This window comes from Numida meleagris, chromosome 6 (assembly GCF_002078875.1).
Source record: "Numida meleagris isolate 19003 breed g44 Domestic line chromosome 6, NumMel1.0, whole genome shotgun sequence".
Classification (NCBI taxonomy): Eukaryota; Metazoa; Chordata; class Aves; order Galliformes; family Numididae; genus Numida; species Numida meleagris.
This window is the reverse complement of record NC_034414.1, coordinates 25,654,306-25,667,746: the sequence shown is the minus strand read 5'-3', so window position 1 is coordinate 25,667,746 and position 13,441 is coordinate 25,654,306. Positions and strand designations below refer to the sequence as shown.

Sequence of the window (13,441 nt, the reverse complement as noted above, 5' to 3'; positions counted from 1 at the left end):
AAGGAGAGAAAGGAAAAAGGATAAGAGGAGATACAGGAAAAATTACTCCAAGCTAAATTCATATGTGAACCTTACCACTAGGACATCATTGGTAATGACATACTCTGGAGGGCCAGGACTAAAAAGAAGCAAAAAAAAAAAAAAAAAAAAGTGAGTATCCAGTATTTTTTTTAATAGCAGTTTCATCACTTCCTGTGTAAAATTGAATATAGTTACATTAGTGCCATCATTTATTTTCTGAAAGGCGTAATACGTAATCATCTGCTAAGCATATTAACATAACAGGAGAGCCCATACAAATATCAGTTCTTAAAACTACAAGAGAAAGGCTGTATTTGTCTATTTGGAATCGTGTATTGCCCTTACCAAATGGCCACATGGCTTGGGGAAAAGCAAAGACTACTAATAATGTACTCTACAAATACTAATTAGGAAAGACATTTTTGACTGATCTAGATTATAATTTACAACTGGTCACCAAAGAAAGGCAAATCAGAATTGGCTCCCATTGGTCTACATGTATGACTGGAAAACACAAAGGTAAGTAACACAGAGACTTTGTCCCTGACATTTTACCTTGTAAGACCCAGATCTGTCACTGAATGGTTGGAGTTACTCATGGAATTAAATAGCTATAGAGTCTACTAACAGAATCTCTCATTACAGCTAATACTCCAGTGGCACTGTGTTGCACACATTCCTAAGTGCTTTCATAGATCTGAGAGGGCCACTGAAGTTATGTAGTAGGTGATCTCTGACCTTCTGCAAAGACAAGGATATTTTACAAAGCAGCGTATCCAGCCCTTTTACTTCTGCAGGATGCATTTATCTTTAAATAACTCAGTTTCACTTCTGAGGATAGAGAATCCCCTACACCTCTAGTAACTTGAGCTGTGAAAAATGTTCCTTTTATTTCTAGTCCGAATCTGCTCAGTCCAGCTTCTAAGAACTGCATCTCATTCTGAACTTGACTCTGGTTGAGACTGACTCCACATCTGCAGGAGATGCTTACACTGTCTCTTAAGGTGTCTCTAGTAAAAGAATGGATTTTCTGAGTTATGTTTTCCATTTCACAGCTCCCTGTTCTAATCATGCATTTAGTCAGTTTTAAATGGACTATATTACTTCCAAGAGTATTTAAAAGAGAGAGAAAGTTTGTCTTATTGAATTTATTCTCCTACAGTGCTGATTATCACTTTGAAGGAGAGGGGATCGTAATTGTATTATTTGTTGATTGCATGTTTTTTCAGTTTAACTAAGCTATCACCTAATGATTTATCTAATGCTGTCTACATCACTCTATGTAAATTCTGTGACAATAATACATGTTTTCTGGTCTTTCAGAAACATCATGGTGTTCAAGGCATTATTAAACCAGTGCTAATAGAGTACACATCTGTTATGTCTTGTATGCATCTCATGTGCAAGTTATTGAATCCTACTGATGTTACTGCATTACAGTGATCAGGATATAAGTGCCAAATGTAAGGTAATACTTGTATACAATACACTAAGAGACAGAATTTGCTGAGGAAGTTAAGGTAAAACAAAACAAAATTGAAACAGTAAGCTCACTGCTGGAAAGAAGAGCTGCAAGAATTTCTGCTTTCTTATTACACTGCCTGGCAGATATATACCTTCAGCTTTGGAATTTTACTCACATTTTTTCCATCCAGAATTCCACTTCCAAACTTTCCCATTTCTTAATGCACCTCTCTTTCTAAAAAGAAAAGAGTAAAATAAATACAGATTGCTGGAGGCTGCAAGAGTTTACCAGTAGAGACACAGAAAATCATAGAAGGACTTGGGCTGGAAGGGACCTTAAAGCCATCCTGTTCCAACGCCGTGCCGTGGGCAAGGCTGTCACCCACCAGATCAAGCTGCTCAGGGCCCCATCCAACCTGGCCTTCAGAACACCTCCAGAGATGAGGCATCTCAAGAAACTTGAAAAGCATTTCAGTACCATGTTTGATGTCTTTCTGTTAATGTTAACAAATAATTTGCATGTTACTTCTCTCCAAAGCTGAGATTGCAGGAAATGCATGTAAGATTAATATTCTACCACTATGGAATATGTAGAACTATTCAACTTACAAAGACCCAGAGAGGAAAAGCCTGGCTAAAACAGAAATAACATGGATTTCTGCAAAGATAGTCTGCCTGGGATAAAGGCGTTGACGCTCAGTAACAAATGTGACAAATTCTGGCGTCACTTCCATTTAAATTACATTCATGTTGAATCCAGCAGAGATGAAGGGGAGAAGAACACTCCCAGGCAAAGATGTTATTGAATCATTAACATTTCCCAGTGATTCAGTGAGTGGTTGAGAAGTGCATTCCACCAGCCTGCAGAGTCATGAGGGGGATCCCTGTTAACAGCTCTCAGCATTCAGGAAGTAGCCATAACTCTGCTATGGATTGTCTCTTTACTATTACAAGCATACAGCAGTACTTAGCCACAACTCACAGAAGCCCGGGAACTGTCACAGAAATATCCCAGTTTTGTTCACTGGACAACTCTCTTTCAAGGACACCTTAATAAAATACCAGTAGAACAGGCATCCCTTTACTGTTGGCTATGAAAATCTAAATCAACTAGAAGAAACCCAGCATGAACATTAATGGGAAAAGCCTGAAAGAATCATTTAATTCAAGTGGTTAGTTGATTATCTTCAAGTTTTTAATAAGAAGACATCAAGAGGAAATGTTCTCTAAGCATAGGAAAAGTGGAATAAAGCCAAAATGTAAGAAAGTTGTTTTGGGGATTATAAATGATGAAAATGACTGTATTTACAGATGCTAGCTATTAACATTTATTTTGCCTGCACAGAGATGGTTGCATGGGATAGAAGTCACTTTATTTTCTGAACCTGTGAAAACAGATTAACAAAGTCACAAAAATCTACCACAATGATATCTGACTTGATGAGATATTGATGATGATATCAATACATAAGAAGATCTGTTTATGCAGACTCAAATGCTATCTAACACAGAAGCCAACCGGGAAAGTAAATAATTCCATGTATTTTCAGACCTTACCTCTGATTTCAAAGCAAACTTCTCACGGACTCTCTCTCCGGGTCTGACTCTAGCAATATTAAAAAGAACTGTGAACTGCATGTCATCTTTGGTGAGTGGATCTTCATCACACACTGCCAATTCTAAAATGTTCTGGTAGTAGAAGAAAATAAATACGAACTCTTATTGAACTGCTCTTTCCAGGGAAAAAATATAAATAAAATGGTTACAGACTTTTGCAGCGGATTGACTAGCACATCACTACGAATAACGGAACCTGTGCTTTCTCTCAGGAGTCTGGTAATGTGGAACTTAATCATAAAATCCAGCCCTGGGAAACTTATCATGAAATAGAAGACAACAACCATCAACAATCTCGCTATCCCAAGACAGAGAAGATGCTCAGTGCTCTGCACCACTTCTGATAACCTGCCCAAAGAATGCACTGATTCAGTTTTTTCATCCCCGAAGTTCTATTAACTACACAGCAACCCCTCTACCCTTCCGTTACAACCAGCAGAGGAAACACTCTTTCCACACTAACCATTCAAAATAGCCCAGAGATGAGGCATGCTATAGCAGTACTTATTTCTCTCAGGGAACAACACAGGGAATCTAGACTAGCTCAGATGTAGGAATTTATATCACAGATGTCTACAACTAGTTGAGGGGAACACTACTCTGTACGTCTGCTGTTTTGTGCTAAAAAGTCAATTAGAAATTCCATTTCATAAGCAATGGCTTAAGTTTTTTAGTACATTTCATCAACAGGGAGTCAACTGTGGACTCCCAGCACTTCAAAATTGTAAAATCTCCATTTTTTTTAATACCTCAACTTCTCTCTGGATCCTAAAGTAGAAAGTCTCATTCCAGACAGGGTTGTCAGAATTCCTGACAGTTTTGGTCTGAAGCTTTTCATTTGAAGCAGATGGCAGCCACAAGCGCACATAGCAGTCTGATGCAGTCACTGCAGCAGAAAAATAAAATAAAATCCAGATGCCAATATTATAGATGGGCAAGGCCATGATTCTGGGGAATAATAAATACTTTAAAAAAATAATAAAAAAAATAAGTAAAGAGATCATTGGTTGGAAGCAACCAAGGAAAACCATCTTGGTATATAAACTAATTTCTGGGTAGCTACAAATTGGAAATACCACATGCACGCATGCACACACAAGATACACTAAGAGCAGTGTTTCCTGTGTGAAGAGAAAGAAGTAGAAAAGAGCCCACTGACCATTCATCAGGCATAGTCCCTACCATTCCAGTCAATTGTGTTTAAAACAAGTTTAACTGAAACTAATGCTAGTTCCAAAAAGGACAATTAGGATGGTTACAGGAAAGGAAAACACATATTACAGACAAGCTGACATGAGGCTGGCTTGCTCAGTCTCACAACACAAACACAGGGAGGGGACATGACTGCTGTCTAGAAGGGTTAGCTACTTGGGAAGAAGATCTGTTGCAGATACAGGCCAGTGTGGGCCCATAAACAAGTTGGAAATCTTCTCATTTCCAGCCTAAACCTATTCTTTATGGTTAGTGTGGTCAGTGTTTGGAGCAGCCGTCCTTTGGGAAAAGCAAGGTGGGAAAGCACATTTACTTTGTGGAGCTTGACAGCGGTGTGAAAAGAAATCTCCAAGTTGATGTCTTTCAGAGCTGGAGTCTGGACTTGACTGAAGATGTCTACTGCAGCCCGAGAGGCCTAAATACTTCAGACTGGTATCAAGCAGTGAATAACAATGCCCCGCAAGGTTTTGGCAGGAAAGTGGAACTGTCCCTTCAATAGAGTACATAGAACAGGTCATTGAAACTCAAATACAGGCCTCATCACACTATGACCATTCTAGTGTCCACCTCTGGACATGACACCTGAAGTACAGGGAGAGCATAAGAAAAAGCAGCTCAAGGTCTTTCTGCTGGCTGAGGAACACATAGAACACTGCAAAAAATGACAGCTGAATGGCTGATCCATCAGACACCTTGAGAAGGAGCCATAGGAGGCTGTGACGAGTGAGAAAACGAGTTAAAGAAAGCGGAATACAAAAGTACACAGGAAAGTCTGTTTTGCCTGCACGTTCAGCATGTGGTTAGGGCAGGATCTGCAGAGGTTCTCCTTAGTCAAAAGCTAGCAACATTATTTAACATGAAACATCCCAAATGGCACTCTATTTCAGAAGGTCTGAAATTCCTAATTGATCTTTGACTCCAAGAACATTTACAGATTGCAGTTCCTTCACATGGTCTACTTTCCCTTACTGCTTCAGAAAGTTCAGTGACTAGTCTTGAATTCTACAGTTTCTCTGAAATGCCAATAGATCTGCCCTCCAAACTAATGATACCTCAGGCATTTGATCTAATTATAGCCCTGATGTTAGTACTTCTATTGCTCTGCTTTATGTGTATATGTTATTTGTATACCTTCAGAACTTAGGAACATTGCTCACTGTGTAAACTCTAGAGGTGACTAAAAACACAAGCAAACCACAACTCACATAGGTCTCTTGACTTGATGTTCCTGGCTTGTATGATTCTTACAGAAAGCATGTAGATGGGACAAATCTTCATCTGCAGAGAAAACAAATGCAATGAGTTTTGTCAGTTCATCCTACAGAAATCATTTGTATTTTGTACCGTACAGAGGACTGTCTGTCCTAGCTTTTTGCCTGTTTGAAATAAGGAGGCCACTTTTCAGTGGAAGTACACCATGATAAGATGAAAGCACGGCACCCACTGGACTATTTGCTGAGTAGCTTGAGTAAGTGAAGACAGAGAAAGAAGACAGCAGCTCATACAATGCTATAGGAAGCTTCTGTAGTCACCCTAGAAGTGTCTCTTTACAAACAATCTGGCACATGCATGGTCGTGGTGATGGTTGTTCTGCCAATCTGCAGAGGAACGTGTGCCACAGCTGGGTCAAAACTGGGCCTTTGGAAGGCAACACTAGGAACTCACGGCTGCCTGCCTGCGTCTTGGCACAGTACTGATACTGGCTCTATACATGGCAGTTACCAATGTGCTTTAAAAGCTTCTGATTTCATATCCCCAGTAGGACTAGATTCTCACGATGTTTGTAAGTAGACCAAGTTGAGCAAAAGACATCTAGTGAAATGCACTACACACTCTCAGTGGACGACAGGCCCAACAGAAGCCCTTCAGATGAATGAAAAAGTGCCCCGATTTGAAGGTGTAGTACCGTGGAATCCTACATCATAAGGTATCTTGAATTCATCTAATGGAAATGGGACCAATTCCCTTTCAGACATGAGATTTGTTTCTATCAGAAGAAAGGTATCAGTGCAATGCTTATTTCAAGTTACTTGTTCCAAACTCTTACAAAGAATGAAGCTTCCCAGCTCAAGCTAGTAAAAAAATACTCAGCACTTTCAAAAGATGTTTCAATAAGCCTGAATGAACACAGAGATGCAGATGTAATAAACTTAATTAAAGGAAAATATTTCCTTTTTTTCCCCCAAATAGGAACATTGAAAATTTCTTTTTAATTTTCTTTTAAGCAAAAATAACAGTCTTTCTATCACTAATAAATTAGAACAGGGACAAATCATGCTGGAAATACGATGATTGAAACATCGTATCTATTTGTCTAAACCAGAGTATACCACTACACTGTAACAAAAAAAAAAAAAAAAAAAAAAAAAAATTTGTTTTGAAAGGTAGCACCATGATGAATTTTCTTGACACTGAAATGATTCTGAACTTCAGAGATACTAGGAGCTGAGGACTATAGAAAAAGTCACTAGACTAAATTTGAAATTCTTTTAAAATGGGGTGGAGACTACTGGACTGTTTTTTTATCAGAAATGAGACTTGCCTTCATTCTGTTTCATTTAACTTTTTTTTAGAGGTAAACAGCATTATATCAAATGGACACAATTTTAACTGTGTCCATTTAACATTCAAATAAGGCTTTATATTAAATTTTACAATGCATATTTTAAAGTTATATATATATTTATTTTTTTTAAAAAAAATTCAGGTTGATATTCAAGAGTCATCTAAGCAAAAAAAATGTTGTTGGTAAACCTACAAAATCACAAATTACTCTGTCTCTTGGACTTTAATGGTTGACTGAAACACCTTCTGTATAAAAATGCAAGGCACATTTATTTTTGTGGAAAAAGAACCATACCTATTATGTTTTCCTCCAGTTTGAAACTGAAATATTTAGAACCTTACGAGTTTAACACATTATAGACATTACAAGTTCCAGTGAGGACAATTCCAAACTATTCCAGTAGCCCACTGAAAGAATTTGACTTTAATTTTACCATGCAAATAGCTATTAAACATAGAAGTACCAACTGGAACACTCAGTCAGCATTCCTAGTGGGTTTCATTAACATGAAATATTGGATTATGTAGCCAATTACAGGGCTGACTGTTTTTAATTAATATGTTAATTCTGTGTTGTTTTGTAATCAGCTTCCCCTTGCTCAATGGAAGCCCAAATCGTTCTCAGATTTCGCCTTCACTGGAAAAACAGATGTTGGTATATAATTCACTCTGAACCTTACATGATGAAAATTTCTTAATTTCGAACAGAAAGGTGCATCTGCAGTTCATTATCAGGCTACTCTTAGTTGTGATAGGCATTATGCTTTTGCATCTTCTCCCACTAAAGCCAGAAAGCCTCATTCCTCCTCCCTTCCCCTTTCAACAGGGAGCAGTTCGTTTAAACATGCCAACATCTGCCTGCCAAAGGAAATAGCATCTAAGATGACTGTTCCTTACTTCAGATTTGGTGCAGCATAGTCCTTGTGTTGTTGCAGGGAAGAGATAAACGGGTTCAGATGGGTAAAGGTGACTGTAAAAAATCCTACAGGTTCTGCAAATTCCCAAGGGAAGCAAGAAGACATCCTGCTCCCAAGGCTGCAGTTACTCCAGTTTGTGGTAGCCATCGAGAATTGGGCTAATTCTCTTTTTCATCAGAAAAAGGCTGAGCTCATTTTCCTTTACAATGATCCAGAGTAGTCCAGTGGGGGTCTGATTTAGATGGTCCAAAATAACATCCTTGTTCAAAAGTGCTAATGCTCTAGAACACCTTTTCATTTGCTATTTTCATAGCATGAAAAGCAAAGTGCAATATTGCTATTAATAAAAATTGCTAAGCATAAGTTTTATATCCAGATAGCTCTTCTGGAGCTATCTACTTGCAGTTCTACTGATCTTGTTCCTTACTTCCTTGTGAGACCCAAAGTTTCCTGTATAGGCTCACAGAGACCAACATAACACTTCCGGAAACATCCAGAGTCAAATGTAGTCTTCACAGAAGCACACTGCTCTATTTTTGCCTAGAAATACAACCATCCTTATCCGCTGCAAAATTAATAGTGCCACATTGAGGCCAACAATAGTGTGCAGGATTCAGGTACCTGTGTATGTCTGTATCCTAGAAAATAACACTCCAGACCAACAAATAGTGGCATGTCCAAACTCCCGAAGAGTATTCTAAAAAAATGCATTAAAAATTTTTCTTTTCACTTGACAGCACTTAGCATTAAACTACATTTCTGTACACTTAAAGGAAGTTGCGAAGGGGCCATTTCATGTCTAAAATAGAGAAAATCCAAGGAGATAAAACTAGCATGGTAGACTTGCTACAGTTGTGTTAAACCCTAAGCAAACTGAAAATTCACATCTGTTTCCAGCATCTCGCAGTGATTGTAATAACACATTTGCTGGCCTACTGTCTGGCTTCCAGGGAATAGTCATATGCTTGTCAGCTTCAGGAGGACACATAATTAGCCTTCTCTGCTGTTTACAGGCAGTTAGTCACTTCAGGGTTTCATCCCAAAAAGAGAACTTTGAGAATATATGAGCTTCTCAAAGCTCATTAATAATGAAAAGCCTACTGAGACAGTCTTCAGATGGCAATGAAAGAAGCAAAACCTACCAAAAGCTCGCATCCTTGATTTCACTCCTTATTGTCCCACCATGCTGCCCCAAAACAAGGCCTCATGGCTACATTCACTAGTAAATTATTCTTCTAGGAGAATAGTTTCTGCAGCACCTGACAACCTGGGAAACTCCCCCCATCACAATTGGTTTGTACATGTTGGAAGTCTGACTGGAACTTCCCCAGCCCCAAATCTAAGCAGTTATCAAAGTAGAGTTACCACCATGGGATGACAATAGGTTACATGAAGAGTTTTATATGAAGAGTTTGCTCCCTGTCTTTTGGCGTTCTCCAAATAGTTTCAGGGTTTTTGTCCAGTTTTGTCAGTATTTTTTAGGCATAAATAATTCTTTCCATGCATTACTTCTTCTTTCTCCAGTGGCGTATTGCAAGCAGTGCAATATCTTATGTAGAGGATCTCACACCAAATATAATAATTTGGCATATTCTGATCATTTCTTTTATCTCAGATACTGATGATTTGCTTTGAGGTAGTTTATTAAATAAAGGGTAAAGTGATAAACTTACAAAAAAGAAAAAGAACCCCACAACACTTTATAATCTTCATGATCAGCCTGGTTCCAAAACACTCTCTTCCACGTAGATTCTTTAATAGATAATGTGGGCTGCTTACTAGCCACTCCATCAGCAAGAGTACTGCTCGTAGTTTGCCCTTCCATTCAGCTATTTCCATTATGCTTATTTCCATTAAAATTAAAGGAATGCAAAGTTCTAGTGGGAACTGAAGAAATATGCAAAATCAAGGGAAGGTATTGGAAGTTGAACTTTTAACAATAACTCTAATTTTACTTATGAATATTTATTGTAATTTCATGTTTTCAGTGATGGATTGTTTCAAGAGTCACAGTAGGTTTGGGATGTACCCTCCTTATACTCTACCAGTCTTCTCTTTACCTGTATGAGTGAGTCTCTCAGGGATTTGTACTGTTTCTGAGTATCTTACTATAGAAAAAATATTCCATGGATCAAAAAAACTGCTGGAGTGATAGCTCTTGTCTGAGCAGAAGAAAATACTCCCTTATGAAAGCCAAGAGCATTCTCAGAAAGTTGCAAATCAATATTGTCCACTACTTCTGTGCAAACTTAAAAAAAAAAACCTGTAGTATTTTTAAACTAAAAAAATTAACTGGGAGACTTTCAGTAGGCCTTTCTAGACAGTATGAAGTATCCATGCTTTCCAGACAACTTGCTTCTATAATCTAAAAGAAGAAAAAAAAGAAAAAGAACACAAAACCTGATTTCTGTCTCTATTTATCCAATTAAACATACTGAAAAAATGCACTTTCCTTACAGAATGTCACAGCTCCTACAGTACTGAGCAAATATTCGTCTGTGGGAGTAAAAACCTTCTGACCTGAAGTTGTGCTTGAACTCTATATTTTGTCCACATTGTCCATAAAGCAGGAGAATGTATAAACTCAGAGAATAGCAGCTATAGCTTTAAGTTCAAATGCAAGAACTTTCTCTGTAATAGAGGCTTTCCAGATAAAATTTAATCTATGCTATCTACCTATCTATGAAATTCAGTGTTATCTTATTTAGATACAAGAGATATTTTAAATGGATAGGTGATACTTATGTCTAAGATGGATAGATAGCTCTGGATCTAACAGGTAGGTAGACAGATTAGATACAAATTTTATTGAAACAGTACTTTACATGTATAATTCATATTCATTGGCCTGAGCACCCAGCATCTGACTATTTTTAACCTTTCATTAAGTCTATCTATTTAAGCTACCAACAGCTGAATCTTTTAAATTTACCTGCAAATATTACCGTGGCAAAGTACAGAAAATATTCTTTAATCTTAAAGATTGATGATTCTCAATAAGCCATAGCACGTAACACTGTTTCCCACTATATTTAAACCCTGGTAATGGCCATATTTCTTTTATTTACTGTAGAAGTTGACAGAGAGTTTGATATATACAGAATGTTTAATTTGTACATAATTCAGACATGGCATCAATTACTTTTTAAATATACACATGAGGACATGGCCCACAGCCAATAATTCTGTTGATTTACACTAAAAGCTATCAGCTAAAATCTCTGAATGGAACTCACTATTGGAAAACTCAAGTCCAAACAAGAAATATTTCCCCTAGAATCACAGACACTGTAAACATTACATTAAAGATAGCTAAATCAGCCAAAAGGCTCATTAGAACTCCCCCCTGCAGCTAAAGTAAGATATATTGTGTTTTGTTGCTAGAAAAAGCTGTTGGTTTTCTTCGGCTTGGGCAAGCAATGAACATGTGCGATCCTGAGAAAAGCATGCAGTAGGACTAAGGCACTTTCATTTTGCATGAAGTAAACTCAAGGCCAGCCCTCCTCCTCCCTGGTGTTCATTCCCGCATGTACACCTTACAATAAAAGGGTCACATTTTTACTGCATTTTCACTGAAGACAGCTCACATACTAGTAAGGGCAAGGGAAAAGGGAAAACAGGAAATTTGGCAAAGTTCAAGAGTACCCTGCTATCTCGCACCAGCAGCATCTCAACAGACACAGAGAGGAGCAAGTTTGCTTGTGAGAGCAAGAGCCAGTTCCCAGCAGCACAGCGTCAGGCCACAGCAAAGACAGGAGCTGCAATTCGCTTACCTTGGCTGGTGGGCTCCCCATAGCACACAAGATGGCGACAGCAACAGAAAACCCAATTTGGATAACAGATCTGTCAGCTGACAAACACGCTCACGGCTTGTTGTTGCTGCTGAAACAACCTGAAGGACACATATAATTTATACAGGCGCTGAGCTCCACCCTCTGCCTCCTCTGTACAGGGAAGAGATACTGCCTACGTCTGAGGGAGACATCTGCAATGTCAGCGGTGAGAGGAAAGCTGCAGTTATCACAGCTCTGCCTGCCACTTTTTACCTCTTACCTTTTGTTACTATCCCTATATAGTCCTTCCCGGTTTATGGGTGAATTCTGCCATGTTCAGAAAGTCTCCCTTCACTTCCCATCTCTTCCATCTAGTCAGTAGATGCATTGTCTGTGTCTTTGAATCTCTTCCACAGAATACTCAAGGAAAATAAATAAACAAATAAATAAGTAAATAAATTTTTAAAAATGGAGGGAGAAGATAGCCAAATCTCATCTATTACAATTTCTAGCGTGAGAAGGCCATTTGTGAAGGCCCTTTTCAATCCTTTCTACATGAGAGACTTGTTTTAACATAATACTGGGAATTGATCTACAGACCTGTGAACCAAGCCTCCTTATTTTGAGTACCTACTGCATGATTACCCACTCAGAGCAAAGGTCTTGGTGAAATTGTGATAAATATTGGTAGGGAAAGGGAAAGCTGTACACATCTTCTGGGCTTTTCCCCTTTATGCACTTTTTACAAGAGCATGCCAAGTTGACATCTCCCAGTTTCCCACCCTATTCCCCCATCAGCTTGCTGGTGCCAGTGGTTGGTCTTGAGGCATCCTCTGGAGAGGCCATGGGTAAGCTTCCTCCACCTCTCCTGCACCAGCTGTGGGCTGCTGGTAGACAGCTCGTGGGCTGTCTGTCAGAATACTGCTCCAGGCAATCAGTTCTGCCTGTGCTTTAATCCACATTTACAATTTCATGGTGGCTGTCTTGCAGAGCCAAGCTTGGAAAAGGCCTGGGGGCCACCATAAACTTGCAGTAAATATGTGCTCACCTGAGCAGAGTAATACCAGCCACAGGAAAAGCAGACACCTAATACTGATGGAAGGTGAGAGCATCAAAAGCTAATTATCAACAAATAGTAGGTATTTCATCAAAATAAAAAATAAAAATAAAAAAAAAAGTGTAACCAAAATAACTGTTTAGGAAAAATAGGTTTACCTGAAATCTTTGGCTTTATTATTTTTCCTGACATGCTGTCAATCATGTTTAAGCCACTTTATGAAGCACTTCCCACAAAAAAAAAAATTCCCACAAAATAATTGAACATCTGTTTTATTTGGATGCTCCTGGGTTTGTGCAAGTGATAATTAACAGCTCAGATTTTCATTTCAAGAAGACTCTGCTGTGACTGACAATGTAGCCACTATGCTACAGGACTGGATGCAGGATTACCCAAGCAGCAGGAAGGATCCTGAGAACTTAGGCTGCCATGTCTGAAATACCAAAACGAAAGGTATATGAAATAAAGATCTGCTGTAAAGTACAGCAAATCAAAGGGCAGATAACAAAAGCCCTAGAAAGATAAACCAAATTCATCAGAAAGCAAACAGGTTCAGATCAATTAACCACGGAAGCATCGTGTTCCTGCAGTAAAAACGTTTAGACAGCTTTGCTTGGAAGCGTGTAGCATCCCTTTTCCAGTGATAATAAAAAAGCAAAGATAATGAAGAAAAATCTATTATCCAGAATGGAGTTTCGGTTTTCCTCCTCCATAGTGCTGTTGCAGCTTTGATCACAGTTTCTGCTGCTGTAGCTGAATTGAGAGACCAAAATAGTAGGCTGACGAATTCACCTCCTAAAGAGAAGGCAAGTGGA

The 13,441-nt window shown here is 38.6% G+C and overlaps 1 protein-coding gene across 4 annotated transcripts in view; it reads right to left on the bottom strand.

Annotated features, from left to right (window-relative positions):
* Positions 1-13,441, bottom strand: part of LOC110401265 (cytosolic phospholipase A2 beta-like) — a 43,203-nt gene that overhangs the window by 17,943 nt on the left and 11,819 nt on the right. For 3 of the 4 annotated variants that reach the window (XM_021402161.1, XM_021402160.1, XM_021402162.1), the window contains 8 exons: positions 11,850-11,989; positions 11,570-11,688; positions 5,520-5,592; positions 4,628-4,804; positions 3,852-3,988; positions 3,043-3,174; positions 1,662-1,720; positions 76-118 (listed from right to left, as the gene is read on the bottom strand). In XM_021402161.1, coding sequence (XP_021257836.1) covers positions 76-118; positions 1,662-1,720; positions 3,043-3,174; positions 3,852-3,988; positions 4,628-4,804; positions 5,520-5,592; positions 11,570-11,590 — 642 coding nt within the window. In that variant the 5' untranslated portion in view covers positions 11,591-11,688; positions 11,850-11,989. The remainder of the gene's footprint in view (positions 1-75; positions 119-1,661; positions 1,721-3,042; positions 3,175-3,851; positions 3,989-4,627; positions 4,805-5,519; positions 5,593-11,569; positions 11,689-11,849; positions 11,990-13,441) is intronic. The other variant, XM_021402163.1, reaches the window with a different exon arrangement.